Source organism: Peromyscus eremicus, chromosome 16_21 (assembly GCF_949786415.1).
Source record: "Peromyscus eremicus chromosome 16_21, PerEre_H2_v1, whole genome shotgun sequence".
In the NCBI taxonomy this organism is placed as follows: Eukaryota; Metazoa; Chordata; class Mammalia; order Rodentia; family Cricetidae; genus Peromyscus; species Peromyscus eremicus.
Genome location: NC_081432.1, coordinates 27,505,358 through 27,532,659, shown reverse-complemented (window position 1 = coordinate 27,532,659; position 27,302 = coordinate 27,505,358). Strand labels below are relative to the sequence as shown.

Sequence of the window (27,302 nt, the reverse complement as noted above, 5' to 3'; positions counted from 1 at the left end):
GGCCCTTCTGAATTTTAGATTCTCTACTGAGAAGTTGAGTGTAAATCTAATAAGTCTGCCTTTATATGTTACTTGGTGTTTTCCCCTTGCAGCAATATTCTTTCTTTGTTCTGTACATTTGATTATTATGTGCCTTGGGTGCTTTTTTCTGCTCCAGTCTATTTGGTGTTCAGCATGCATCTTCTACCTTGATAGCTATCTCCTTCTTTAGGTCAGGAAAAAGTTCTTCTATGATATTGCTGAAAATACTTTCTGTACCCTTTTTCCTGGGTTTCTTCTCTTTCCTGTATTCCTATTGTTCACAGATTTGGTTTTTTCATAGTGTCCCAGATTTCCTGGATGTTTTTTCCCAGGATTTTTTTAGATTTAACATTTTCTTTGACTAATGTATTCTTTTCTTCTATTGTGTCTTCAATTCTGGAAATTCTCTCTTCCATCTTTTGTATTCTGTTGATGAAGCTTGGCTCTATTGTTCCTGTTCAGGATTCTAAATTTTTTATTTTCAGAATTCCCTCAGTCTGAGTTTTCTTTAATGATTCTACTTCTACTTTCAAGTCTTGAAGGCTTTCCTCCATTTCCTTCTACTGTGGTTTCATAAATTTAAGCAATTTATTCTTTCCCTCTTTAAGGACCTCTAACATATTCATAAAGGCTATTCTTCTTGTTCTTCAGCTATGTTGGAATACTTGGGGCCTGCTCTGGTAGGGTTGTTGGTCTCTTGTGGAGACATATTGTCCTGGCTGTTATTGTGTTTTTACACTGGCATATAGGCATCTGGGATTGGAAAAATTATAGTTCTAGGTGCTGGTATCTGGTCTTTTCCATTTTGGGGTGAGTTTTTTGTTTCTTGTTTTGGTTTCCTCTCTGATCCTTAGAAGTGTGTGGTGCCTCTGTGTCACCTGGTAGGGAATTCTTCTGCGGTCCTGATAGATGTGGCCACTGGGGGTTCCAGGTAAATTGTGTTTCTGGGCATTGGGAGCTGACACTTAGGAATGGAAATGGGCTAGGTGGGAGGGTCTAGGGGATCTAGGAGGGAGGAAGGCTAAGTGTTCCACCAGGATCTGTTCAGTCGCCTGTAAATGGGAGCAGAGAGTGAGGAGAGGCCACAGCAGGTCTGCTACAGAGACTGGAATGAGACTGGGGCATTGGACTTGAAGGAATGGAGGGAGAGGTGTAGATCTGCGGTTAGCCTACTTGTTTTCCAGGTCAGAGAGGCCTGTGGGTTTCCAGGGAGTGTCTGTTGGAGTTGGCCATTGGGACAAGGCAATGAGTGAGGGGAGGAGGGGTTAGAGGAGAAAGATCTATCTGTGGGACCCAATGGAGATGGGGCAGGGGGGTGAGGAGGCTGCATCAGGTGTTCTGCTACAGAGCTGGGGATGAGACTAGAGATTGGATCTGGAGGAACAGAGGGAGAGGTGAAGATTTGGATTAGCCTACCTGATTACCCGGCAGGAGTGGCCTTTGGTTTCTGGGGAATTGGTTGTTTAGTTTTAATTGGAGTCTAAGCACATTGTTGGCTTCTCTTTCCATCTAGACTCAAATTCTTGATCAATCTCCTAACCTCTTTTGTTTTGTACATTGTTAACCTTTGAGTAGCTGTCTTGTATACAGCATGGCCCACATCCCGAATTTATAAAAAAAAAAAAAAAAAAATCCCCCCTGTTTAGATTCAGATTAAATAATTTTGGGGGAAATACCATAGAAAGTGTTGTTCAGATTTTGCCCACATTGACAACTTGTAAAAAATATAAGGTTGAATGAAGAGATAAGGTCATGTGAGACACTTTCACATATTTTGTTTACTTGCCTATTTCAGCTTCCTTCTTATTTTTTTTCCCCCTTCTGGTGCTTTCGATGGAATCCAGTCCCATGCAAATGCTCTATCACTGAACAACCTCAACTCCAGTAAAAATGTATCTGATAGAAAGTATTACTTATCATTTTTTTGATGAGCAAAATACATCTCAGAAAAAAAATTAGAAAATTAATTCAACCCACTCAATACAAAAACCAGTGTTGCTTACCTTGCTGTGTGTGGGTTTTTTTTTTTTTTCATTTTTAAATTCATTTTACACACCAACCACAGATCTTCCTCTCATCCTTCCTCCCACCCCTCCCCTCACCAACCCATCCCTTATCCCCTCCTCCAAAAGGGTAAGTTTCTCCTACAGCTAAGTCTGGCATATTCAGTTGAAGCAGGTCCAAACCCCTCCCTGCTGGATCAAGGGTGAGCAAAGTGTCCAGCCATAGGTAATGGGATCCAGAAAGCCAGTTCATGCACTGGGGATAGATTCTGATCACACTGCCAGGGACCCCTCAAACAGACCCAGCTACACATTTCTCTCCCGTATGCAGAGGGTCTAGTCTGGTATCATGCAGGTTCCACAGCTGTCGGTCTAAAGTTCATGAGTTCCTATGAGCTTGGTTCAGTTGTCTCTGTAGATTCCCCCATCCTGATCTTAACACCCCCCCTAGCCCCTTTGTTCATATAATCCCTCTTCCCTCTCTTCAACTGGACTCCCAGAGCTCGGCCTAGTGCTTGGCTGTGGATTTCTGCATCTGCTTCCATCAGATAATGGATGAAGGCTCTATGATGATAGTTAAGATTATTCCTCATGTAGAGGATTTTACTGGGGAGAAGGGAGAGAAGGGAGCAAAAGAGAGAAAAGGAAGAAAAAGTAAAGAAGAGAAAAAGAGATGGGAAAGGGGGGAGAGAGGAGGTACAGATTCTACCTTGTGGGGATTGAGAGAGCTATTATTTATCATTTTATTATGAATACAAATGTAATTCAAATGACAAAATCATTGTGAAGATAACATACCCAATTCTGAGTTATGATCATAATTTATAATTTGATTATAATTTCCTCTGTGATAAAAGAGGAATGGAGGGAGAAAGATTGTCAACAGGGTTATAGCTATCTGGAATACTGAACCTATTTAAACAAATAAGGCAAAACGTTATCCTTTGAGTGTCTGATTGCATGTTATTCTTAGATATGTTTTGTTTCATGAGTGTCAATTAAAACACAAACTATAGGCAGAGCTGGTGCCACATGCCTTTAATCACAGCAGGAAGGTGGTTCTCTGTTTTTCAGACCCACCTGTTCAAGCCCCAGGACAGTCAAAGCTACATAGCAAGACCCCATCTCAAAAAAAAAAAAAAAAAAAAAAAACCAAAATAAACAAATAATAAAAAAAAACTGCACAGATCAGGTCAGCAGATGGTTAATGCACTTCACCTGATCCCCCTAACACCTCTGTACTTAATTGGGACAGAAGTGGTCTTTCTCCTCATCCTCAGATGCTGTGGCCCTCCCCCACCAATTGCTTTCACTAAGGGGAGTAGCTAGCCAGCTTTTTGCTGCTCTGACTCCAGATTCTCTCCTGGGGTCCCCAGGCATAAGCAGTCACATCTGAAGGAGAAATGCACAAAAACATGTATCAGAACCCATGAAAGTTCATGGGCCTCCAATAGTGTAGCTGGTCATCTCTGCACTTCTTCCTGTCATGATCTCAACATTCCCTGCCTGCAGAATCCCTCCTCTCTCTCATCGATTGGATTCCCAGAGCTCAGCCTGTTGACTGGCCATGGATCTCTGCATCTGCCTCTATCAGTCACTGGACAAGCCCCCAGGGGACTGGACTAGGCCCTCTGGATATGGAAGATGGTTGTTTGGCTCGAACTGTTTGGGGAACACACAAGCAGGGGGATCGGGATCCGTCCCTGGTGCATGGGCAGACTTTTGGGAATTCAGTGCCTGTGGTGTGGCGCCTTGCGCAGCCTTGGTACAGTGAGAAGGGGCTTGGACCTGCCCAGTCTCAGTGTGCCAGGCTCTGCTGACTCCCCATGGGAGACCTTGATTTGGGGGCTGTGGGGATGTGGGGTGGCTTGGGAGGGGAGGGCTGGGAGATGGGAGGAGGGTGGAGGTGGGATCTGTGGGTGGTATGTAGAGTGAGTAGAAAATTTCTTAATAAAGAAAGAAAAAAAGAGACAGAGAAAGAACCCATGAAAGAACTCTGAGAAGAGCTGAATACTCTCCCTGTGGCACACATTGCTAGGGAAGGCCACAAGGGGGAAGAGTCTCCACTTCTTCAGGCAGAGTCTATGTCCTGTCCTTCTGACCCATCGTGGCTCCTATCCCACGGGGACTATTTCTTCTAGGCTGAGGTGTTTTGAGTGTCTCTTTATTTTCCTCAACCAGTCATTACAGTTTCTGATCCTAGACTGAAAGACAATGGGGGGGGGGGGAACCACCTTACTTCATGCTTTCCTCTGGGAGTGAGGGACCGCACCCTTTCCAAACAGAAGGTCCATGTAAGTAGGTGTGCAGGATGAGAAGGGCTATCATCTCAGGTCTGATTCTGCCACTTTGGATATTGTATTAGTTAGGGTTTCTATTGCTGTGAGGAGATGCTATGACCATGGACAATGTATAAGGAAAACATTTAATTGGGGCTGGCTTACAGTTCAGAGGTTTAGTCCATTACGGTCATGGTGGGAAGCACGGTGGCATGGAGGCAGGCATGGTGCTGGAGCGGTAGCTGAGAGTTCTACATCTGGATCCACAGGCAGCAGGAAGAGACCAAAACACTAGGCCTGGCTTGAGCATCTGAGACCTCAAAGCCCACTCCTAGTGACACACTTTTCCTAAGAAGGCCACACCTCCCAATAGTGCCACTCCTTATGAGCCTATGGGGGCCATTTTCTTTCAAACCACCACAGGTATACAGGTCAAGAAGGTGTGCCACTAGATGATTTACAAAGAAAAGCCCTTGCCAGGGCTTCAGACAGACTGATGAGGGGGTTGTGGGTTTGTACTAGGTGGTTACCCAGTGATTTCACAGACACGGCTTGCTTCTTTGTCCTAATGTCCTCTACAAAATCCTGGCTCAGCTGGTTTCCAGATGAGCGCCTGGCTTATGTTTCACTCCTGGGCAACTGTTGCGCCAGCTTCATATTGCTGCTTAAAAGGTGACTATAAACGTGGTGGGTTAAAGCAACACAAGGTTTCTGGCTCCCAGGTTCCAAGACACAAGTCCTACGGTCGGGCGTCGGGGGTGAAGCTGCCCTCCCGGAAATCCTAGGAAGGAAAGGAGGGGGCTGCCTGCCTACATTCTTGGCTTCAGCTCTTCCACATGGCATTTCTACCCCTCTCTCATGAGCATGCAGCAGTAGCTCATAGGCTGGCCTCAAACTCACTATGTAGCTGAGGATAACCCTGATCTTCTTCCCATCTCAGTTCTGGAATGACAAGTGAACACCACCATGCCCAGGTGGCTCTTCACACAACACGTCCTGTGGGGTTAGTATAATGATGGGCACTCACTCTCTCACTATCATACAGTCATTTCCCCACCCCCAAACTCCTCCATGCTTTCCCTATTCATCCACCCAGTCCTGGACCCCCACTGTCCTCCACTGTCTCCATGGTCTCACCGCATGGATAAGGCCACAGAGTTGGACTCCAGCAGTGTGTCTCCATTTCAGGCAGGTTGCTTACAATTCATAGTATGAATTTAGGTTTCCTCTGTGTCTTCATGTTACTTCATAGAGCATCCATTTTCCACAATGCATTTAGTCTTTGAGATAAAAGGAAAATCTTCACAAACAACTCTGATCTCAGGCTGCTTCAGGACTTACCTGAAACTCCCCCTGTCCCATGTTTCCTCACCTCTGGCCTCGCACATGAATTCCTGGGAAAGCTCCACACACTGTCAGTGACAGTCAGTTTATCACTTCAGAACAGAAGGGGAGGACATGTCCTCAAAAGATGGTTGCCACACATGTTTCATTTACCCCAGAGTCCTTTCTAGTTTGGAAGCCATGAACAGAAGATAGGTTAAATGAACCTTCTCAGGTCAAACAAAGGTGCTGTGACAGGAACAGCCCACCCAGCAGAGCCCACTTCCCAAGGAACCAGAGCTCGAGTCCTCCCACATCCCAGAGTTCCCAGGCATTTTTTGTAGCTGCCTATAAGCAATGAAATGACTGGCCTTGGGGATGGAAAGCAAGGCAGCAAACTTCAGCAGGAGGAAGAGAGAGGATGGACATCCCAGGGTAGAATCCCACAGCTACACTATGACAGGAAAGGGCTGCCAAGCCATAGTCCAGTCAAGCCTATCACATGCTCCAGCCTGTGCCTCTGGGTCCCTTTGGGTGCTGTACATGGGAACAGGGTGTTCAGGGAAAAGATGTGTCTTCTAAATGCAGCAACTATCACCATTTCTTTGTTGAACTCAAATGCAAGGTTGAGAACTGTGGGTGACAGTGTGACCCTTCCCTCTGCAGATGAATATCCTACCTCAAAAAATATCCTAAATCTTCCAAGCTAAGCTTATCAGTATGATAACTCAGATTCTCTCACAGACAAGCCTGATGAAATAGAATCTGCATGCAAAATTCCCCGATAATACATTAAACCCTAACTGCAAGTTCCATCTGTTAGCTGTTTCAGAATATCAAATTCTTAGCCATGGAAGGAAGCACTTGCTAAACATGCCAAGATCATTCTTAAACCTATAACAAAAACAGAAATGCTATGGCTTGACTTATTATGGTTTTATAATTTTTATATAAAGAGGGTGTGAGTGTGTGTGTGTGTGTGTGTGTGTGTGTGTATGTGTGTGTGTCTATGTAGCCCAGACTAGTCTCAAACTTAAAGTCTTCCTGCCTCAGCCTCTCATTGCTGTGACTGACTACAGGTATGCAATAACACACAGAGATCTATGATCAATTTAATTCTAAGGTTTCAAGAAATTGGAACAAAATTCTCTGTCATAGAAATAGCTGCCACATCTCAAGCCATTGGGTTTTCTCCCAAAGAAAGATGAGGTGGCTTTATGTGGTGGTTGCTCTTCAGCTGAGCCCTACCACTGATGAACCACTTATTACTGTAGACTTCTAGAAAATTTCTGTCAGCCAGACTGCCATGCTGTGACTCTTTGACGGCCACAACCTCATAGAGGGGAACCCTAAGAAGATGTTACACGAAGTCATTTCTGTATTTGTGCTAGTTAGTGAGCCCACCTCTGCCCACTTTGCATACAATCCACTTCATGCTGCTCAGACCTCACAGGAAGCCATGGGCTGTGGCACAAGCCCATGTCTCTGCCTGTCTCTCGGGCCTCAGGCAGGCTGTCTCCAAGAAATGCACACAAAATGGCAGATTGCTCCAGGGTTATCTTCCTTCCTGGTAGCTGTCCCCTAGAGATGTTTGTTCCTTCAAACCAAGCTGTTTCAAATGTCCCACATACCCACAATTTTACTTTTCTTGCTACATGAACACAAAACATGCTAGTCACTTTTCTGCTCACCTGAGAGAATCACTTTCAAAGTTAAGCCCAAGTATTAGAAGTAACAGAAATTCACCTTCCTACAGAATCTGTCAAGTCCCCATCCTAAGATGTCCTCGGAAGAAATGAAAAACCTCCGCCTGGACGAACGGCACCTGCAGCCAGAAACCAAAGAAGTGAATGGGATCCTCATGTCCAAGATGATAAGTGATAACTGGGACAAAATCTGGAACTTCCAAGCAAAGCCTGATGACCTCCTCATTGCGACCTATGCAAAGGCAGGTGGGTGCAAGGAGTGGTAGCAGGCAAAGCCGCTTGCACAGAACAAGTGCTTTCTGACATGGGCATCCTGATTAAAAGAGGAAGTGTAGGGCTTCAGCTAAGCAAGTCCCTGGCGGGTTGAGGGGGGATCCAAACTCATAAGTGTCCGTGCCCCAGCCACAAGGTTCTCCTTTAATTAGGCTATTGAAAGAAAGAAAGAGATGGACCAAACATCACAAGCCCCCCAAAGACTTAGTGAAATTATGAAGTGTTCTAAAAACACAGACTCTAGGAAATAAAATGGAAATTCTTAGGGTAAATCCCACCAGCCAGGCCCCCCCTCTCTCTTCACTTCTCCAGCACCTAAACTGCTCCTCGTGGCCTAGGCTGGCGTGGACTTGGGCACTTGCAGCCAGGGAGCAGTGCTGAGAGCCCATGCACATCCTCTGAGGGAGAGATGGAGAAGGAAGTATCAGCTGTTAGATCCTAGGGAATGAAGAGGGATTTATGGGGAAGGGATCCCAAAGACAAAGAATGGCATGGGCCTGGGCAGAGGGGAGCACTAAGGGGCATCCCCCTTGGGAAGACAGTGGTGGATGACTAGCAGCGCCCAACTCCCCTATTTGCTTTCATAATCCCACACAATGTGATGAAGTTAATAGTTTGGACATTTGACTTAGTAAGAAGGATTCTGACAACAAGATACAGCTGGATTTCAGGAAAGGACCACCCATGAAAGGCTCTGGAACCTTTTCTGTCCCTGGGCATTGAGTTCCATATTAGTTTTCATCTCCACCCCTGTTGCTCATGGGCCAACATTGAGCTTAGACGTTTCCAAGCAGAGCTTCCAGTTGCTATAAGCTCCCCCTTTCTGTCTGGTTTTCATTGGACATGTGGCTTCCAGGTAAGTTCCCCATATCTGAACTTAAGCCTGCACATCTCCTTAGAGCAGAGATTTTCCATCAGTCCACCTTGAAAATCATGCAGTCACCTGCAAGGCCTCTGTGCAATGGTCCCAAACATAAACACACACTGTCTCCCTCCTCCCCTCTCTCCCTTCCCTCTCTCTCTCTCTCTCTGACTTTGTTGCATCATTTCTCTCAGCACCTCTCAGCCTCTCATGAACCCTCCATATACTTCCAGGTGTGTAACACACCTGCACTGGTCCCCTCCCGAGAATACTTCCTTCTTAGGGCAGGTGATATCCTATTCTTATATCCATTCTTCATGCCAAAGCTGCCATAGTTCTACTCTTAAATGAGCCTCTCTGGCCTTTCAGCAGTGAGTGAGCAACCTTCCTGTGCACTCCTCCAGCACATCCCCCTCCCTCATTCTGGCCTTCCTTTTGGCTGTGTGTATGCCTCATGTATTGGGTTTATCTGAGAGTAATAGAGACACCATAAGTAGTGACTAGATCCTGGTGCAAGAAAGACTGAAAACTGTGACCTTTAACTCAAGTAATTACCTAACTAAAATGGGAGGATCTCTTAATTAGAAAGAGAAGAGGGGATGGCAGGTAGGCAAGAAGCAGTGTTTGTCCTGTCTCCTCCAAAAGGACCACCAGCTTGTTAGAGCAGATGCTTTGGCTAACTCATCTGTGCATCAGTGCACATTTGCCTGACTCCATATTTATTCAGTCAAACTCAATTTATGGGGGACAAAATGCTTTGCTGAATACCAGGGAAAAAGAGGAGAGTCCACGAGGAAGCATACACTACAAGCACATGGTGACAATGAGCACAGAGGGCCACTAGTGTTTAGAGGAGCCCCCTCCCCCACCCCAGCAAAAATACACAGAGTGTGCAGAGAATGTAACAGACAAGTAGATTCTACCCAGAACCCAGCAAACCTGAATGTAGCTGAGTATATGTGTGGTTGATTAAATAGAATTGAATTGTGCCATGAGTGGGTAGAACTGAAAATAACGGGTGCTTCTAGGTACCACCTGGACACAGGAAATTGTGGACATGATCCAAAATGATGGGGATGTGCAAAAGTGCCAGCGGGCCAACACCTTTGACCGCCACCCTTTCCTCGAGTGGACTTTGCCTCCACCCCTCAACTCAGGTAAGGTCCTCCAACTGGGATGCTGCAGACTGTGATCACTGTGCAGTATCAATTTTTACCCCAGAGGAATATCATTTCTACAGTCTTCCTTCTAGAAAGCACTTTCAAACAGAAACAGAAAGGAGTATGGTGAAAGTAGCAGAGGTCAACAAACATAATTCCTTTCCTAAAAATGCATGACTTGGTAGCACAAGGCACACATCCTATGGTGTGCAAGCATCTGGAGTGCTATGCTTATGTCACAGCTCAGTGAAGGCATGGGCTATAGTTTGGAGCATATATGTCCTCAAAGTCTGAAAGTTAAATACTTACTCCCACAGAAAGGCACTAGGGAGAAGCAGTGGAGCCTCAGGTAGTCTTAGAACTCGCTCTGCAGACCAGGCTAGCCTTGAATTCAGAGATCCTTGAACTCAGAGATCTTCCTGCCTCTGCCTCCAAAGTTCTAGGCTTAAAGATATGTGCCTGTTTGCTGGGGCTTCCAAATCAGTGGATGTAGATATCTGGTAGGCTTCTAATAGCCTCTCCAGAAACATGGAAGGAGTTGCAGCAGGTCCTTATAAAACTTCACTAACATTAGACAAATTTGTGAGCTTCTGTGCAGAATTGCAGAGACCATTTATCAGAGTCCAGCACTAGGTGTAGAGAGTCCTCTTACCTTGGGCAGTGTTGAGGTCTGGTAGAAGGGAAGGCAGCTTCCAGAATCAAGGTGTCCTCAGAGGCTATGGATTACCCTGCTTCCCTCCAGTTCCTCTGTCTTCTGAGGTAGAGAGAGTTTGTAGCTGCTGGCAGTCATCCCAGGTAGGCTGGTGAGTATAAAAACACTGTCTGAGGAAAGAAATTAAACCTTGGGGTTTCTCAGAGAAGGAGGAGTTTTGATTTTTCCAGTTATAAAGATCACTGGTGGAAAAGGGAACATAGGCCATAAATGGAGCCACATCACCTGTAGCATCCCTTATGAAGGGAGCCAAGGACCCATAGAGGGAACTGAGATGGGGATTGGTCTATACCTGGGTCCTGTGAGGATGAATGAGTCAGGAAGCCTTGGATACAGTTGAGAGTGGGGAGGTAGGGCATAGGAGGACCCACTGCAGGTGTGGGAAAAGCTAAGGACAGAGTCACGGGCAATGGGTCCAGAAGGAGTCACAGGTGGGACATAGGGTAGCTGTGAAAACTCAGGGTCAGGGGTCCTCTGACACTTTGGGAGGCTTTTTCTCCTATACTGCTAACATTCTCTGGATCCCATGTGTGTTGCACTCTAGCATCCAGGAAGGTTATGTTCCCAGGCTATCCAGCTATGCTTAAATGTAGGGAAACTGATCCTGGTCTTCTTAGAATGATAGACTGAACCCTGGCAGCAACTTCAATGTCACATGACACAATATCAGTTCATCCCACACCAAAGGCTGACCAATCCAATTTGCAAAGTGAACAGAGAGTTCCCTTGGAGAAGTGGACTCCACACTCTGATTCTCATGCTCTGAAACCTAATTTAAAGTTTTGTAACATGCATTCCAAAGTGGAGGTTGAGAGCATCAATGAGGTTCAGTTTTCCATGTCTGCCTATAATTGGAAATGGTTAATGGAGGAATAAAAACACAGTCAAGGGACAGAGACAATGGAAATGAATCCAACAAATACTGACCACAGATTGGTGGCCACCAAGACAAACCAGATCCTGTGGATTTGTGGTGCTGTTCTGGCCACAACCTGAACTCGGGTATTCTTACACTGTTGCCAGCTTTTTTCATGAATCCCCTGATTGGCTCCCCAGACCTACCAAAAACCTGAAACCCAGGTCTATGTTACTTACAGAGATTCTCGAACACAGGTACACGGGAAGACTCCTTCAAAAATTTTAGGGGGCAATTTGGTAGGAGGTAGTCAATTTCTGGACCTAAGGAACATCCTCTCAGTGGCCTCTCTAGGACTAACTAACAGCCCTTACTTTTTCCTCGGTAGGAGGCACTCACCTTGGGGGCCAGGAGTCTTCTCGGGGATTTTGTTGGAACCTCCAAATGTTATGGGTTTTAAAGAAAGGAAACATCTGAGAGGCCCAAACAAGTAAAATTATATGGTGCCTTTATTCATCACCAGTGGGGGCTGTCCCAGACAGAGTGGTGGGAGACAGCTATAATCTCCAATTTGTTCAAGTTTTTTAAGGCAAAAGCTTCAGTTGTGATGTATACAGAAGGCGTCTGTGGACAGCTGCAACAAGCAAGCTTGTTTACAGATGTGGAGAGATAGCAGTTCAGTGGTGCGGCATTTCTCATAGCTTTGTGATCAGGGACACGTTGTTTAAGAATTTATGGCTGGTCCAGAGACCAGATTACCCAACATAGTTTTAGCACTAAGTATTGTTAAAAAACAGTTTCACAAGATGGCAAAACTTTAGTTCAGAGCCCACTACACAATAAATAAGAAATTTTAGTGATTAACCCTTTCCTCAGTCCATCTTCAGTTTCCTGACATGGGATCTAAGTTTAGGTAAAGGACAAGAGGTTTGCATAACTAAGGGGTCCTGTTTAAGGTGTAGTTCCACCCATCATTGTGTAGGATCCTCTAGGATGAACTGGAAAGCTGCCATCAGGAGGGAGACACGGTCCTTGTATATGTAAGACCACAGAATCAATCATTTGGCCAATACAATTTCCAATGTTTAACACAACAGGGGATCCACATAGCTGGGGAGAAACATCTGGCTGAACAGTGTGGTCTTATTTCCTAGGTCTGGATCTGGCTAACAAAATGCCTTCACCTCGAACCCTGAAGACTCATCTGCCTGTTCAGATGCTGCCACCTTCCTTCTGGAAAGAAAACTCAAAGGTAAGAACAGCCCAGTTTTACTCATTAAAACAGAAACAACCAGTGGAAAGTGTAAGGCAGGTACTGTCATTACTCCAAGGCCCACACACTCCTTTCCACACCCCCCTTTCCTTCAGAATATGATTGCCAGGTACCATTGGAAGTTTTCACATGTACCAGCTAACCTATGCTAAAAAGAGAGAAGCCAATGAAACAAGCAAGGGTTCCTGCTTGAAGGTGGACTTTTAATTTGGAACCTCTATGAAGCAGGAACCAAGAAGGACTTAAACAAGAATGCGGTCTGTCTGGGGAAACCTGCATGGGAAAAGTAGAACAAGACAGTGAACTTGGGGATCTTTGGGGTCCTGCAAAGAAGAGGCCAGGAGGGTTCTCAAAACACAGGCTGCAATGCAGCTGCAGGTGATACTCTTTTTTTTTTATTTAAAAAAAAATTTTACTCATTTTACATACCAACCACAGATTGCCCACTCATCCCTCCTCCTACTCCCCCTAGTCTCCTCCCCCCTTCCTAACCTCCCCCCATTCCCTCCTCCCACTCCCCCCGAGCCTCCTCCTTCCTTCCTAACCTTCCCCCATTCCCTCCTCCCACTCCCCCAGAGCCTCCTCCCCGATTCCTAGCCTTCCCCCCATCCCCTCCTCCAAAAGGGTAAGGGCTCCCATGGGGAGTCAGCAAAGCCTGGTACAATCAGTTGAGGCAGGACCAAGCCCCTCCCCCTGCAGGCAATATTCAACCAAGCTGTTAAGAGTCCCACTAAAGCCAACTATCAGAGAGCCTTACCTGCTTCAGGGGTCCTGTTATGCCATGTCCTTAGCCAACAGCATCCTTTTGGATGCTGTGGGATAATGCTTTTATACACTGGTTTAATAAAATGCTGATTGATCAGTAGCCAGGCAGGAAGTATAGGCAGGATAAGCAGACAAGGAGAATGCTGGGAAGAGGAAGGCAGAGAGTCAGGAGACGCCAGCCTGCTGTCCAGGGAGCAGCATGTAATGGCACACAGGTAAAACCATGGAAAACGTGGCGACATATAGATTAACAGAAATGGGCTGAGTTTAAGCATAAGAGCTGGTCAGTAGTAAGCCTGAGCTAATGGCTGAGCAGTTTTAATTAATATAAGCCTCTGTGTGTTTACTTGGATCTGAGCGGCTGTGGGACCAGCAGATGGAAGAGATTTGTCCTGACTGTGGGCCAGGCAGGACACAGGAAAATTTTCAGCTACAGTTGGAAATGTGACCTTGCTCAGAACATGGCAGTTGGTTCAGACTACAGCAGCTGAAGTCATCTGACAATAGTCTTCCTACAATGAAGCTAGATTCTCATGAAGCTAGATCCTCATGAAGCTAGATCCCAGTATGGCACTTCTGTTTTCTATATTTAATTTGTTTTGACACTTCCTAATTCAGAGACTATACAAGTGTGGACATAATTCTCACTGAACTCAAACCTCCTCAGCCATTTTTTTTAATCTGTGCACCCACCAACAAGCAGATAAAGAAAAAAGAGTTTGCCATTGTTGATACCTATTTGATCAGAAAGTCTTGAAATAGATAATATTCATATGGAAAAGTAGAATATAAACCAAATACTAACTTTGAAATATAACAAAGAGTGTGACAATATGGCAGAATCAAATGCCTGTCAGCTGGGCCACTAAACCTCTTTGGAAACCAAGCTGTGTGGCAGTAGCTGAAGAAGCAAACTGAGATTGCAAAGTGTCTCATGGTTAGGACTGCAGCTGACTTTCTCACATTCTGCCTGAATTTCCCAAGGAAACCCTAACTGACAAGTGCGTTTGGCCAAGACACCCTCTCAATATAGCGTTGAGACACAAAATGCTTGTGAATCCTCTTAACTATTTCTTTGGGGGAATGGTTTCCATGATCCACCAATCCTCTAACTTGCCCATCTCCTGTCTTCAAAAGTACAATATAGATAAATAACTGTCCAGGTATCAAAATGCTGCCTGTTTTCCTAAGGGTTTATCTCGGGCACCTTAGCTTTGAAGATTGTTGGTATTCATTACTGAAAGGTCTTGGGGTCAGAGGTTCAAGGGGTAAACTGAAACACATTGTCCTTTTGGGTAGAAGGTTAATTAGAAAAATTATTAACATGATCATGGACAGACAGCACAGTTCAGGCCTATGTGGCAGAGTCCCTTTTTATAGGTCAGAAGAGGTTTCATGCAGTCAGGTTGTCTGATCCCTAGGCAGCAGGGGGAAGGGAAGGAATTCAGGCATAGGAATGTGGGACTCCAATATTATTGGAGAGAAAGGACCCATTTAGTTAAAGTGAAGCTGTTGTTTAGGTGGTGGATGTTTGGCACTGGTAGCCCTCTGATGCCCTGGGATCTGGCAACCTGAACCTATAATGTTTCTTAAGGAAATGATATTGTCTGCCATTCTCCTGGCATTCAAGCACCTGAGTAGTGTGTTATGGGGTTAGAGACTCACAATGTCTCCATTCTCTCTCTAGGGACCTTGCCATTTGATCTAAAGCAGCTGTAAGAATGAAGCTGCTAGCCAACTGTAGTGGCGCACACCTTTTAATCCCAGCCCTTAGGAGGCAAAGGCAGGTGGATCTCTCTGAGTTCAAAGCCAGCCAGGTTCATATAGTGAGTTCCAGGACAGCCTGAACTATATAGTGAGACCCTGTGTGGTAGTTTGAATGTAATTGGCCACCTAGGGAGTGGTGTTATTAGGAGGTGTGGCTTTGTTGGAGTGGGTATGGCCTTGTTGGAGGAAGTGTATTCACTGTGGGAGTGGGCTCTGAGGTTTCCTATGCTCAAGACACAGCCCAGTGTCCCTGAAAGATGTAGGACTCTCAACTATTTCTCCAGCACCACGTCTGCCTACATGCCACCATGCTCCCTGCCATGATGATAATGGACTGAACCTCTGAAACTGTAAGCTGCCTCAATTAAATATTTTCCTTATAAGAGTTGCTGTGGTCATGGTGTCTCTTCACAGCAATAAAAACCTTAACTAAGACACCCTATCTTCATAAAAGTGAGAGAGAGAGAGAGAGAGAGAGAGAGAGAGAGAGAGAGAGAGAGAGAGAGAGAGAGAGGCTGCTGCAGTGGGGGTGTGGCCTGGGGAGCAGGCGGCTCTGGATTCTCACAAATTCCCACAGATAGATATCTTCTTTTATTGCAAGTTACTTTTGCTGCTGAAGAACCAATAATCAATCTTTCTTTCTTTCTTTCTTTCTTTTCTTTTCTTTTCTTTTCTTTTCTTCCCTTTCCTTCCTTCCTTTCTTCTTTCCTTGCTTTTTTGGTTTTTGAGACGGTTTCTCCATGTAACAGTCCTGGCTGTCCTGGAAATCATTCTATAGACCAGACTGGCCTGGAACTCACAAAGATCCATCTGCCTCCAACTCCTGGGTGCTGGGATTAAAGGCATGTGCCACCACCACCCAGCGAGGATTCCGTTCTTGGTAACCACATGATACTGTTGAAGTGAGGTTCTTTCTAGGGACTCCTTGTTTCCTGAATGAAGAAGTTTAAGAACAGATTCAAATGGCAGCTCAAGGGCAATTTTGTTGGTGTTTAAAAGAAAATCCCCCAGGGAAGGCAGAAGGCAAGCTGTAAATATTGTCATCAGCCTGGAAGAAGAGAATTGGGGGGGGGGGGTTGCAGCATGCTGTTTGAGTTAAGCATGGAGGCCAGCTTAACAAGCAGCCACATGGCGGGGCAAAGGGAACATTAGAGAAAGAGTGAAAAAGCCTAAAGTACCAGAGAGGCATACTTGGGCTCTGGCCAGTATCCGAAAGAGAAAGAGAAGAGAGAAAAAGGGAAAAAGTTACCGCCTGACTCAGAAGGACACGCAGGCCCAGCAGAGACACATGGTAGACCTAAAGTGACTATTCTTTGAGGCAGGAATTCTGGGAAAGAAAAGTGAATTTTTTATTTTTTATTTTTATTTTTTTCTTGAGACAGGGTTTCTCTGTGTAACAGCCCTAGCTGCCCTGGAACTCGCTCTATAGACCAGGCTGGCCTTGAACTCATAGAGATCTGCCTGCCTCTGCCTCTCAAGTGCTGGGATTAAAGATGTGCACCACCACTGCCTGGTTGATTTAAGTGAATCTTAAGTCCTGGATTCATTTAAGAGCTGGATTCACTCTTAAGGGAGATAACAAGGGTATGTTTCCCACCCAGGGGTAGAGTCCACTCTTTATGCAAGAAAGCTACAGCTCTCCCTTAATGGGTTTTCAGTGCTACTGCAATATATTATTGCCAAACCTTGTAGACCCAATGTCAGAAGAGACACAAACACCTGCCTAATCATAACACTAACACCTTTTTGTAAGATCAGTCTTCTAAATACTGCAAGCTTCTGGATGGCAGCCCCTCTCATTATCCACTCAGATGTGAGCAGTAAACGACTTCAGAGACCTTTGTCTAAGCTTTTCGTTTTATGATGGTATTGTAGGCATAACGGTGTGGCTACTCACGATCTGTATCCTAGGCAATAGAATTTGGGAATGTTACTATTGCCAAATAGGTCCTGCGGGTCTGATTAAGATGTAGTGAGCAGTCTAAATTATCTGGGGCCTACATTTCACCAGAGGTCTTTGTAAAAGAAGCAAGCGGAAATAGGAGATGTAGCAAGTGAAGAATGAAGAAGGGGTGATTCTAGGAAAGGGTCAGCAGCTCAGAAACACAGGTGATCTCCAATGCTGGAAGCAATGAGGAAATGAATTTTCATTTAGAGTCAACAAAAGGAACCTACCCTGCTGACTACTTCACTTTAGTCCCATGAAACATGTCCTCCAGGAATCTAAGATAATACATATAACTTTTTCAGCCACTATATGTATGATAATTTTTTACAGCACCAACAAAAAACTAATACAAGTTATCAGACTCTTCAAAAATTATATTTGATTTTGGATTTCTTATTATAAGTACTCTTGCATATATTCCCTGTGCCTGGGACTTCTCTTGTGTCTAGTCTCTTGAGTCTTGAATATCATACTCAATATAGGAACAGCAGCATGCAAAATAGGGGCTGAAGATTAAATCAGGAAGCACTTGTGTGGCAGACGTAAGCCCCTGCAATGTAATGTGTATATATATTTTTTATTTATATGATAATGAGACTGTAGTTGCCTCACACTGTTTGGGTTCCTAAGTACTTTCATGAGCATTGGAGAGAAATCCAGTGGCAAGGAAGGGAGCAGAGAGATAGTCATGCAGGACTGAGAGTAATGCACTTGGGAAAGCATGCATTCAGGTAATTCACCGGAAGGAAAACAAGCGAGAGAGAGGCACTAGACATAAGTGCTTGAGAAGACACTAAGATGCTTGTAACAGACGAGAAGCTTTGCAGTGCTACTTACAGCAAAATACGGGGCACAAGCTACTGATGATGTGAGGAGAGGGTTATTTTGGTTCATGGTTCTGGAGGTTCACGTTCAAGATTGGGCAGTGCTCTGGATTGAGCCTCTAGTAAGAGCAATGTCATGGTGGGAATGGAGTTCAAAGTGAGAAGTTGAATCTCAAAGTAGAAATGAAAGACAGCGAGAGTGGGAAAGAGGGAGTTAGGGAGAGCAGTAAACAGGGAGAAGGAATATCTTTGCAGGGTATACCCCCAGTGTCTTAAGGCTCTCTCTGTAAGCCCTGTCTCTGAAATGTCTGCAGTACCTCCTTGTAGCACTACCCTGGAGATCAAGTCTACAGCTGGCTATTTGGGGAATGCTACTCATATCATATCAAACCGTAGTAATATCTTCCTCCCCCATCACTGCTGCAAACATATACAGTTACACGCTAGAATGGGAGCCAGGAGGTAAGAAAAGGAAGGGGACAGATAGCAAGACAAGGGGTTATCTCTCCTTTGTTAAATCATACCATTATCTTCCTTACACAAAGATGCCCTCATAAATCTCTCCAAGGAGGGGGGACTTAATATTGCCACACAAGGATGAAAAGCAGGGAAGACAATTCATCTGTGAGGTTGGCATTATCTTACAGAGAAGACACTGGCTGGCTCATAGCCTTAGCTTCTCCCATCCTGTAGCCCATTTAGACTCTTCGCTCATCAAAAGCTAGGGAGGACTTTCTTCTATATGGTGAAAACCACCATGCTCTGTGGTCTGAATGTTCTGTTCTCCAAATTAATATATTGAAATTTTAACCCCCATGGTGATGGGATTCAGAAGTAGGTCTTTAGTGGTCATGTTATGAAAGTGGGGCCTCGTGAACGGGGTTGAGACCTTTATTTAAAATGGCCATCTGTGAGGAAGCGAGCCAATAAATCTGCTGACATCTTTATCTTCAATTCTCCAGACTCCCAAACTGTGAGAAATTAGTTTCTGTTGTTTTTAAGGCACCAAGTCTGCAGCAATTTGTTATGACTGGACCAAGGCACCACAGGTATCCTCCTTATTCCCCAAGTTAGTTTAGGGTAACAGCAATATTTATCACACAAACCACACTTTTAAGACAAGAAGGATATACTTAGTAATAATGTTAAGATTACAGCTATAAATCAGAATGGTTTATGAACATATTAGAAAAGGTGGTCGTGTTGATCATAAAACACATGCACTCCCCAGTTCCTCCAATAAGTTAGCATGCAATATGCAATATACTTTCAAAGAACGAAAGTATCCATATTGAATGATGATATTTTCTGTCTTGTTTCCGCTCTGCCTCCCACTCCCTTTGCTGGACAAACCTAGATTATCTATGTGGCCAGAAATGCCAAGGACTGCCTGGTATCTTACTACCATTTCTCAAGAATGAATAAAATGCTGCCTGACCCTGGGACATGGGAAGAATATGTTGAAACATTCAAAGCTGGAAACGGTGAGTGAAAGAAAACTGTGTCTTTCTACTTCCTAACCCATGTGCTGACAACAGACAACATTTTCAGTAGATATTTGCATCCCTTAAAGTCGTTCAAGGAAGTAGATGATATACTCTGACTAGGTCATCTCTGAAGATTTCGACAAAGACTATTGACAGTTGCAAGCTGGGGAAGACATCAAGGGCCAGTAGAGGTTTATGGTGTGTACTAGCTCCTAGAGCTATCAGAGGGACCCTTACTGGGAACTTAAAGCCTTGACAGTGGCAGCAGGAAACCACAGTGAGCCAACAGGAAGTATACCAAGGAAACAAGTGCAGCATCCTCCTGTCTCCAAAAGCCTTCCAGCACCTCTTTGAACAAAGTCCAACTGTAAGCTGAGTTCCACTTGCTGGGCAGGGTAGGCAGAGCCAGCAAAAAGATGGCCAACATACTTCTCACCACTCACCATCACAGAGCAAAGTTGTCCAGATACTTGGTAGTAAGAGATTTTCCCAAGTCTTTTCAAAACCATACTATGGGTTTATATATATTACGCGCGCGCGCGCACACACACACACACACACACACACACACACACACACACACACCTTAACACTAATCTATGAGCCATGTGATAATGTAACAAAAAGTAAAAGTTTTGAACTCAGTTGTAATTCTATCCTTTATGGCAGAGAAAGTTGAACGATGGGAGTAAAAACAATACTCTTACAAAAGGAAGAGGGGGCACAAAATCTAAGAGCCAGAGGCAGTGCATGATACAAGGGAACAGTGTCTTTTGGCCAAAGCAGAGGAGCTGCATATATACCCCAATTGTGAGAGTATTCACAAGCCCCATGAAAGCCCAAGTCATACCAAATTCTAGCATAGAGAGAAGAGTTGGAAACAAAATTCTTCCCCTAACAAATGAGCTACTGGGGATTGTTGGTGAAAGGGAAAGGGTCAGTTGCCTCTGAGAGTATAGTGTCTGAGAAGTTTACCATTCTCCAGTGGAAGACAACACATCCAAAAAATTTGGGTAGTACAAATTGGCCTTGATGGGAATATAAAGACACAAAGTTCAGTGGGAATGGAAGGGGGAACACATCTAATAAGACATGGGGGAGAGGGGTAAGAAATTCTTGTATGTGTATGTGTGTGTAAAAAACTCTTCTGCAGGTAAGAATTCCATTTAGGATCTTTGCATTTCATTTGTATTTATTAATTGTTCTCTTTTATTTGGCACATCAATCCTTATTTAATGAGTTCTAAGGTGACAGTGATATTCCATCTCTTTCCTCCTCAGTGTTGTGGGGCTCCTGGTATGACCATGTAAAGGGATGGTGGGATGTGAAAGACCAACACCGCATTCTCTACCTCTTCTATGAAGACATGAAAGAGGTGAGGGCCATGTGACCTCCACTGGGTCTTCCCACATCCTCAGATCCAGATAGCCCAGTGACACCCTGGGATATGTGCTTGCCTGCAGGAGATCCTTGAAGACATTCTCTAGTTTTATCTTTCCTCCTCAGAAACCAAAATGAGTTTTATAGTCAAATCAATGGATTAGATTCTGACACCCCCAAGCCATGTTTCACTATCTACAAAATGGTTTGTTGTCTATCTCACAAAGTGACTGTAGGTTTATTCAGTTATAATTGTAGAGTGTACATAGTTATATTTAAAAAGTTTAGATCCCTTCTCCCTCTTCCACACCCCTGACATCCATCATTAATTGTGGTCTAGTCCATGTGAACACTAGCAGGATTAGATACATAGAGTGGGATATTGAATGGACTCCTCTCTCTGTTTCAATGTGAATGAGTAGACCACAGGTCTACCCTCAAAATCCTGTGGATCAGTATGCTCAAGTTACAAATCCAACTCCTATACCAAAGTCCAGTGTGATTTAACCAGAAGCTTAGCTCCTTGGCTTTCATCAGAATGAGACAAGCAGCAAGTGTTCACATTCCTGAGTCAAATTGATAATCTTTATTCATTCCCTTATTAGACTTCGGATAACTCACAATCCCCTTTTTCTGACTGTTATAGTCAATAGACCAAAGTTAGTCACACAAACCAACATGGCCTCTGTTTTATATGATCATCACACAATCCTTGATACCCAGGATATGCCACAGTTCCTTTTCCAAGGTTCCAGGTGCTGTCTGTGGAGACATTTGTCCCCTGCTACAAGTTACACTCCTAGAGGGCAGGAGCAGAACCTGAGACAGTCAGTGCCCTGCACTAAAACTACTTAAGATAAATTTCAATTGGCACCTTGACACATCCTTTCCCAAATATTGTCTATACTGACTAAACAGCATCTCCAATGAAAAACCAAATTTATTTATTTTGTATAACTATTCCACATGCAGGACCCGAAGAGGGAAATTGAGAAGATAGTAAAATTCCTTGAAAAAGACATATCAGAGGAAGTTCTAAATAAAATCATCCATCATACCTCCTTTGATGTAATGAAGCAAAACCCAATGGCCAACTATACCACTCTACCCACCAGCATCATGGACCACTCTATCTCTCCTTTCATGAGAAAAGGTAGGTGAGATTGACATCCTGAGGTGCCAAATAAATCTCTTGGTCCTATAGTCGACTTATATTTTCCACTGATGTCTCATGCTACCTGACTTACTTTGCTAATAGCTGTAGAGTTGGAGAGGTGACTTGTGTACCTGTTCATCTTGGTGCAGGTCCTAGGGGTGTATAATCACTCCCCTTTCTGTACCTACAGCAATCTCTAAGATTTCTTTTTATTTCAGGGATGCCTGGAGACTGGAAGAACTACTTTACTGTGGCACAAAGTGAGGATTTTGATGAAGACTACCGGAAGAAGATGGCAGGGAGCACTATTACTTTCCGTACAGAGATCTGAGAGCAATGGAGTTGGGGGAGGGGACTAGATTTTCTGACTATTTTTTTAGTCATTTAAGCCTCATGTTAAAATATATTTAACACCTGTTCCTGAGTTGTTGCCCAATTCTGTAGGTCCTATCATACTATTTCATCAAAACGTAGCCAAACCCAGTACAGAACAATTTCTGTTACAGCATGTGATTATTCTTAGTGACACCTACCACACAACCGTGTACTTTAATGTGCTTAGGCAAAACTCATGAATAGATATACATGAGAACAGGATTTCAACATATGAGAGTAAATAAGAAAAGCAAAGAGAGTAAGAAGTGAACACTGAGCATAAATGGAAGGATAGTAGTTTTCTTAACAACTGTCTTTGTCTGTTGGACAACACTGTAACAAGACACCTAGTTAGTTTATAAAGAATAAAAAATATTTCTTACCATTCTGAAGGCTTGTGACTAAACTGAAAGGACCCACATTGGCAAGACCATGATGGAATATGGAAGAAGGGTGGGGAAGAGGGTCCAATTCATGCTTTTGTCAAGAACCTGTGATCACTAGCTCATTCCCGTGATCATGTGCTTACACCTCCGAACTCCATTGCTCTGATGATTCAGTTTCCAATACATGAGCATTGGGACACATTCAAACCACAGCAGTAAACAAGAATGAGGCTGCCCCCTCCAAGATCCATAGGCTATCTAACAAAAACTCCAACATTAGGCATGAAAAGCTGCCTTTTAAGTTGTCAAGGTTGTCCAACAAATTCTTTAAACTGTTACCTTCAGTTGCCTCTCAGAGGTAGAATTTAAGTTCTTGTTGCCGGGGACATCATGCACTTTGGACCAGGCACACAGCCCAGAGGATCTGAGTTGGATCTACCTTCAAAGTTCATACCCTGAGGACTAGCTTTGATGGTACCAGAAGGCACCATGTAAGTTTCCAAGGAGGGAATTAACCATTAGTCCTACCCAGCTATGATACCTACATACCACAACCACCACCACCATGGCACTATAATCCAGAGCATGCAATAGAAGCATGCATACCTTAATGGTAACTAATAGCTCTCTGTTTGGACTTAAAATCGCTCAACAAGAGGGAAATCCTGCCTGGTACTGGAATCTTAGCCAAGTACCCAAGGCTCATGAATTCATGGATCTTGGAGGAGGACCTAAGGTCTTCAGTGTTGAAATACCGCAGCTGCCAAGGAATCAAATTGGTGAAGAAGGGTATCAAACTGATCTGAAATTTCTTTAAGGTTTTCTGAGAGCCGGAGAGACAGAGAAGCTAACTGATAGAAAACAAACAAAACCAAACAGGCCCACTGTTTCCATTCCAGATTCTGAAGACTGCCAAGTCCAGAGTGGCAAGAGGAGGGATGAGTTAGAAGGCTTATAATCGGGGCAAAATGCACAAGTATTGAGGAGCAAACAGTAAGGTGAGGGAGCCTTTAGGAGCTGCCAGTAGCAGCAGAGTTAGGTGTGAATAGCGAGGGTAGTTAAGTGTTTGATGAGAGCAGGGAAGGTAGGTCCCTAGCAATGCTGAGAACCAATGAAGACTCAGAAAGACTGAAATGGAGAAGGCCAGTAAAGTTAGCAGTACCAGGAGGGCACCATCTGGTTTTGTGCAGCAAAGGTAGTGATGGTAAAGCTGTATTGGTTAGGTTGGAGGGAAGCAACAGGAGGAGACACAGGGGAGTAGAGTCAATGAATACATGAGGTGGCCTATGGAGTAAGCTTTTTCGGGACTGGTAAAGTCCTTTGAGCAGACATTGGGTGGAACAGGGTTTATGAGGGTTTCAGGGAACAGACAGCTCTAACTGCTTTCTAACTGGCAAGACGGTGTGAGGCAGAACACAAATAACTGCGTTGAGCTGAGCCAAGGCCATATCCTATGCGTGGGCAGTATTTTTTTTTTAATCAAGAAAGAGAATCATTAGGTAGAAATAGTTGTCCAAATAACATATCATATGGACTGAGGACTGTTAAAGAAACATACTTATTTTAGGCTTGGACATACTTTCTTGTTTGGTGTTTATGACCTTGGAGGTGGAAAAATCAGTCACTTTGCTGTCGCTGTTGTGGTGGTGGTTGTTGTCAAGGCCAGCTGGTGATCTGATCCTCAAGGGCCACTTGAGCATGGGAGGAACCTCTTGCTCCTCCAGTCTTTCTCTTTCCAGGTAGTCCATCTATGTGAGGATCAGTCACATAGGCTGTCAAAGGCCTTGCTTTATCATTGTTTCACTTGGAAGTGTGGAGAGAATCTTTCCCTGTGTTGACCCTCTTGTTTGGAGACGGGACAAAGGTCAGAATTCACCAGTTGGGGTCTCTATGGCCTCTCTGAATAAAATAATGGATGATGCCATGTGATTAAAAAACGTTTAAAGAAAATGTCCCACAGTATCCTGGGACCTGGTTAACCAATTAATCCCCTTTAATATTCTTTTTTAATCCATCTTGATCACATTATTATAGGCCACAAAATATGGTTATTGAACACCCAGAAGATCAATTACACCAATCTAGCACATTTAACTAGCATATAATATTTTAAAAACTAGTCACTTTAAATAGACTTGGATTAAATATAATAGCCAGTCCTTGTAATTGTTGCCTTTTGACCTTAAAAACTTTAATACCATAGATATCATCTCTAAGTCTCATTCCTTATGTGTGTTAGATAATTTATTCAGGCCTTTAAAACTCGAATAAGCTTCTTCATTCTGGAAATGTCCAGAAAGCTCAATCTTTATAAAACAAACAAATAAAACAAAAACCTTTTACTAAAACAATTTAAATGTTTTCATTTTAACACTTGTTACTTATTGGTTTTCTTTTTCAATACCACGAAAACATAATACCATTAACAAATAAATTTGTCATCTGTCCTGAGAATGCTCTCCCAGGGCAGGGAATGAACTAAGTGATGTCCACAGAGAAGGGCACTAGGCAAGCTCTTTGAGAATCCTGGGTTTCTAGCATGTATTTGCTCTAGTTGTATGAGTGGGTATGTGCTAGGAGACAAACACATCCTAACACTGAACTCTCACTAAGCCTTTCCATCACTACTACATTTACCCAAGGAAGTTCTGACATTTGTATTCATTCCTGTGGGCCATCTTCTGGTCCAGGTTTCAGCCAAACAAACATACTGCTGACATCACTTCTAATTCTCCAAACTATTACATTCACTGTACATAGTGAATTCCTGTCAACATTTTCATCCCAATCTAACTTTATGTTCCCCTCACCATTGTCCCATACCCTGAGTACTTACCTTGTATCTGTTCCCAGAGTTTTGTTCATAACAATGAGAAAACAAGTGGTTCTTTTAAGTTTAGCATACCTCTTCATGGGTCATACATAATTTATATTATGGGGTCTGAAGGTATGATAATGTGACTATTAGTCTAAAATAATGATGTGTCATGGGGTGGGTACTTAGAAGAATAATCATTGCTTCCCAAGATGGCTGCCTTAAGTGATGTGGAGGTTATCATTTTTCCTCAGGCAATGCAGGGTTAATTTCTCCAAGTAGCTGGATAGGTTGTTTCTATTGGCAAGTAATATCAGAATTTAGGTAGTCAATGTCCCTAGCTCCATCGAAGTCTTTCTATGTCATCCCAATTCAATTTATAGTGTAAATTTCTTCTGGGTTGGTGTTCTCGCTTTAACAGTAGACAGCCTATTGAGGCTTGAAGTTCATTGTCATTGAGTCATTTGAACAAAGAAATTCTGTGGTCAGCTTTCCATAATACCAACTCTGCAGGCAAGAGGGACTCTCTCAGACAAACATAGCTTGCAGGTAAATTTATCTTGAGATAAGAGTTTATATCCTGGAACTCATTTTAGGAGTGAGCAACTAAACTTATGCTTATTACTTGGCAGAAACAGTTTAAAATATCATATGTATGACAATACATACTGTTGCTTTGTACAATATTTGATTAACATAGACAGTGCCCATGCTTTTCTACTGCCAGATCAAGCCATGGACTATTGCCATTCTTTTTACTACTATAAATAGATTTGTGAGTATCTTATGTCACATTAGAGAGTTGATTTCAGACAAGTGAATCAATCAGAAATTTATCCTGAAGCTTGTTTTTCTCAAACAGATAAGTAGAGAAGTAGAAGCAATAATCCATGCACCCATGTATGCACACATATGCACATAGGAACACAGTGGCTCACACAATTACAGAGGATGGAAAGTCCGAAATCTACAGTTTATGTTCCAGTTTCAGTCTACAGGCCAGCAGACTTCATAGCACTAAGAATAGTGAAAAGCCATGGGGGGAGGGGCAGCATGCTAGGATGTGACTTAGTAGTGTAGCACTTGTCTAGCAGGCATAGGGTCCTATGTTTGATCCTGATCACTGAAAAATCAGGTAAGAGTTAATGAAGAGAATGTTAGTCTTTCAGAATAGCTAATTATTTCAGGGCTTCAGCTGATCAGATAAAGCCCACCCATATTACAGAGGGTAATCTGCTTTACTCAATCTACCAATTTAAATATTAATCACATCCAGACTCTACCCTCACAGAAATAGCCAAAGTAATATTTGACCAAATATTCAAGAACTCCATGGTCCAGTTAATTTGCTATTGGAAATTAGCCATAATAAACAAGAAGGCTTAAATATAAAAACCACTAATTTTTAACATCTTACATTTCAGAAACTTCCATGGTCATATTCTTTTTATTTAATTTTTTTCATTTTCATACCAACCACAGTTCCCTCTTCCATCCCTCCTCCAGCTCCCCAACCTCTGCCACCTACCCCAAAGCCCCCCCCCCCCCGTTCACTCCTCCAAATGGGTAAGGCCTCCCATAGGGAGTCAACAAAGCCTGATACATTCAGTTGAAGCAGGACCAAGCCCTTTCCCCCTGCATCAGGGCTGAGCAAGTATCCCTCCATACAAAATGGGCTTCAAAAAGCCAGTTCATGCACCAGGGATAGATCCTAATCCCACTGCCAGGGTCCTCTCAAACAGACCAAGCTACACAACTGTCTCCCACAGGCAGAGGACCTAGTCCAGTCCATTGTATGCTCCACAGCTACGGGTCTAGAGTTTGTGAGTTCCCACGAACTTGGTTCAGTTGTCTCTGTAGATTTCCCCATCATGATCTTGATACCCCTTGCTCATATAATTCCTTCTCCCTCTCCTTGGCTGGACTCCCAG

The 27,302-nt window shown here is 43.7% G+C and overlaps 2 protein-coding genes across 2 annotated transcripts in view; one reads left to right on the top strand and one right to left on the bottom strand.

Moving 5' to 3' along the window:
* LOC131926108 (sperm motility kinase X-like) overlaps positions 1-27,302 on the bottom strand; it is a 354,457-nt gene that overhangs the window by 246,642 nt on the left and 80,513 nt on the right. The gene's annotated exons all lie outside the window — the stretch shown is intronic.
* LOC131926672 (sulfotransferase 1C1) lies at positions 7,397-22,339 on the top strand. The gene is made up of 7 exons (XM_059282225.1): positions 7,397-7,578; positions 9,496-9,624; positions 12,350-12,447; positions 19,130-19,256; positions 20,540-20,634; positions 21,612-21,792; positions 22,014-22,339. Exons 1-7 carry the CDS (start codon positions 7,407-7,409, stop codon positions 22,124-22,126), a joined length of 915 nt encoding a protein of 304 aa, XP_059138208.1. The 5' UTR covers positions 7,397-7,406; the 3' UTR covers positions 22,127-22,339.

Coding starts and splice junctions, on each gene's coding strand:
- LOC131926672 (XM_059282225.1), top strand. CDS start 7,407: ATGTCCTCGGAAGAAATGAAAAACCTCCGCCTGGACGAACGGCACCTG. Junction 9,625..12,349: donor GCCTCCACCCCTCAACTCAG/GTAAGGTCCTCC, acceptor CTTATTTCCTAG/GTCTGGATCTGGCTAACAAA. Junction 21,793..22,013: donor CTCTCCTTTCATGAGAAAAG/GTAGGTGAGATT, acceptor TTTTTATTTCAG/GGATGCCTGGAGACTGGAAG.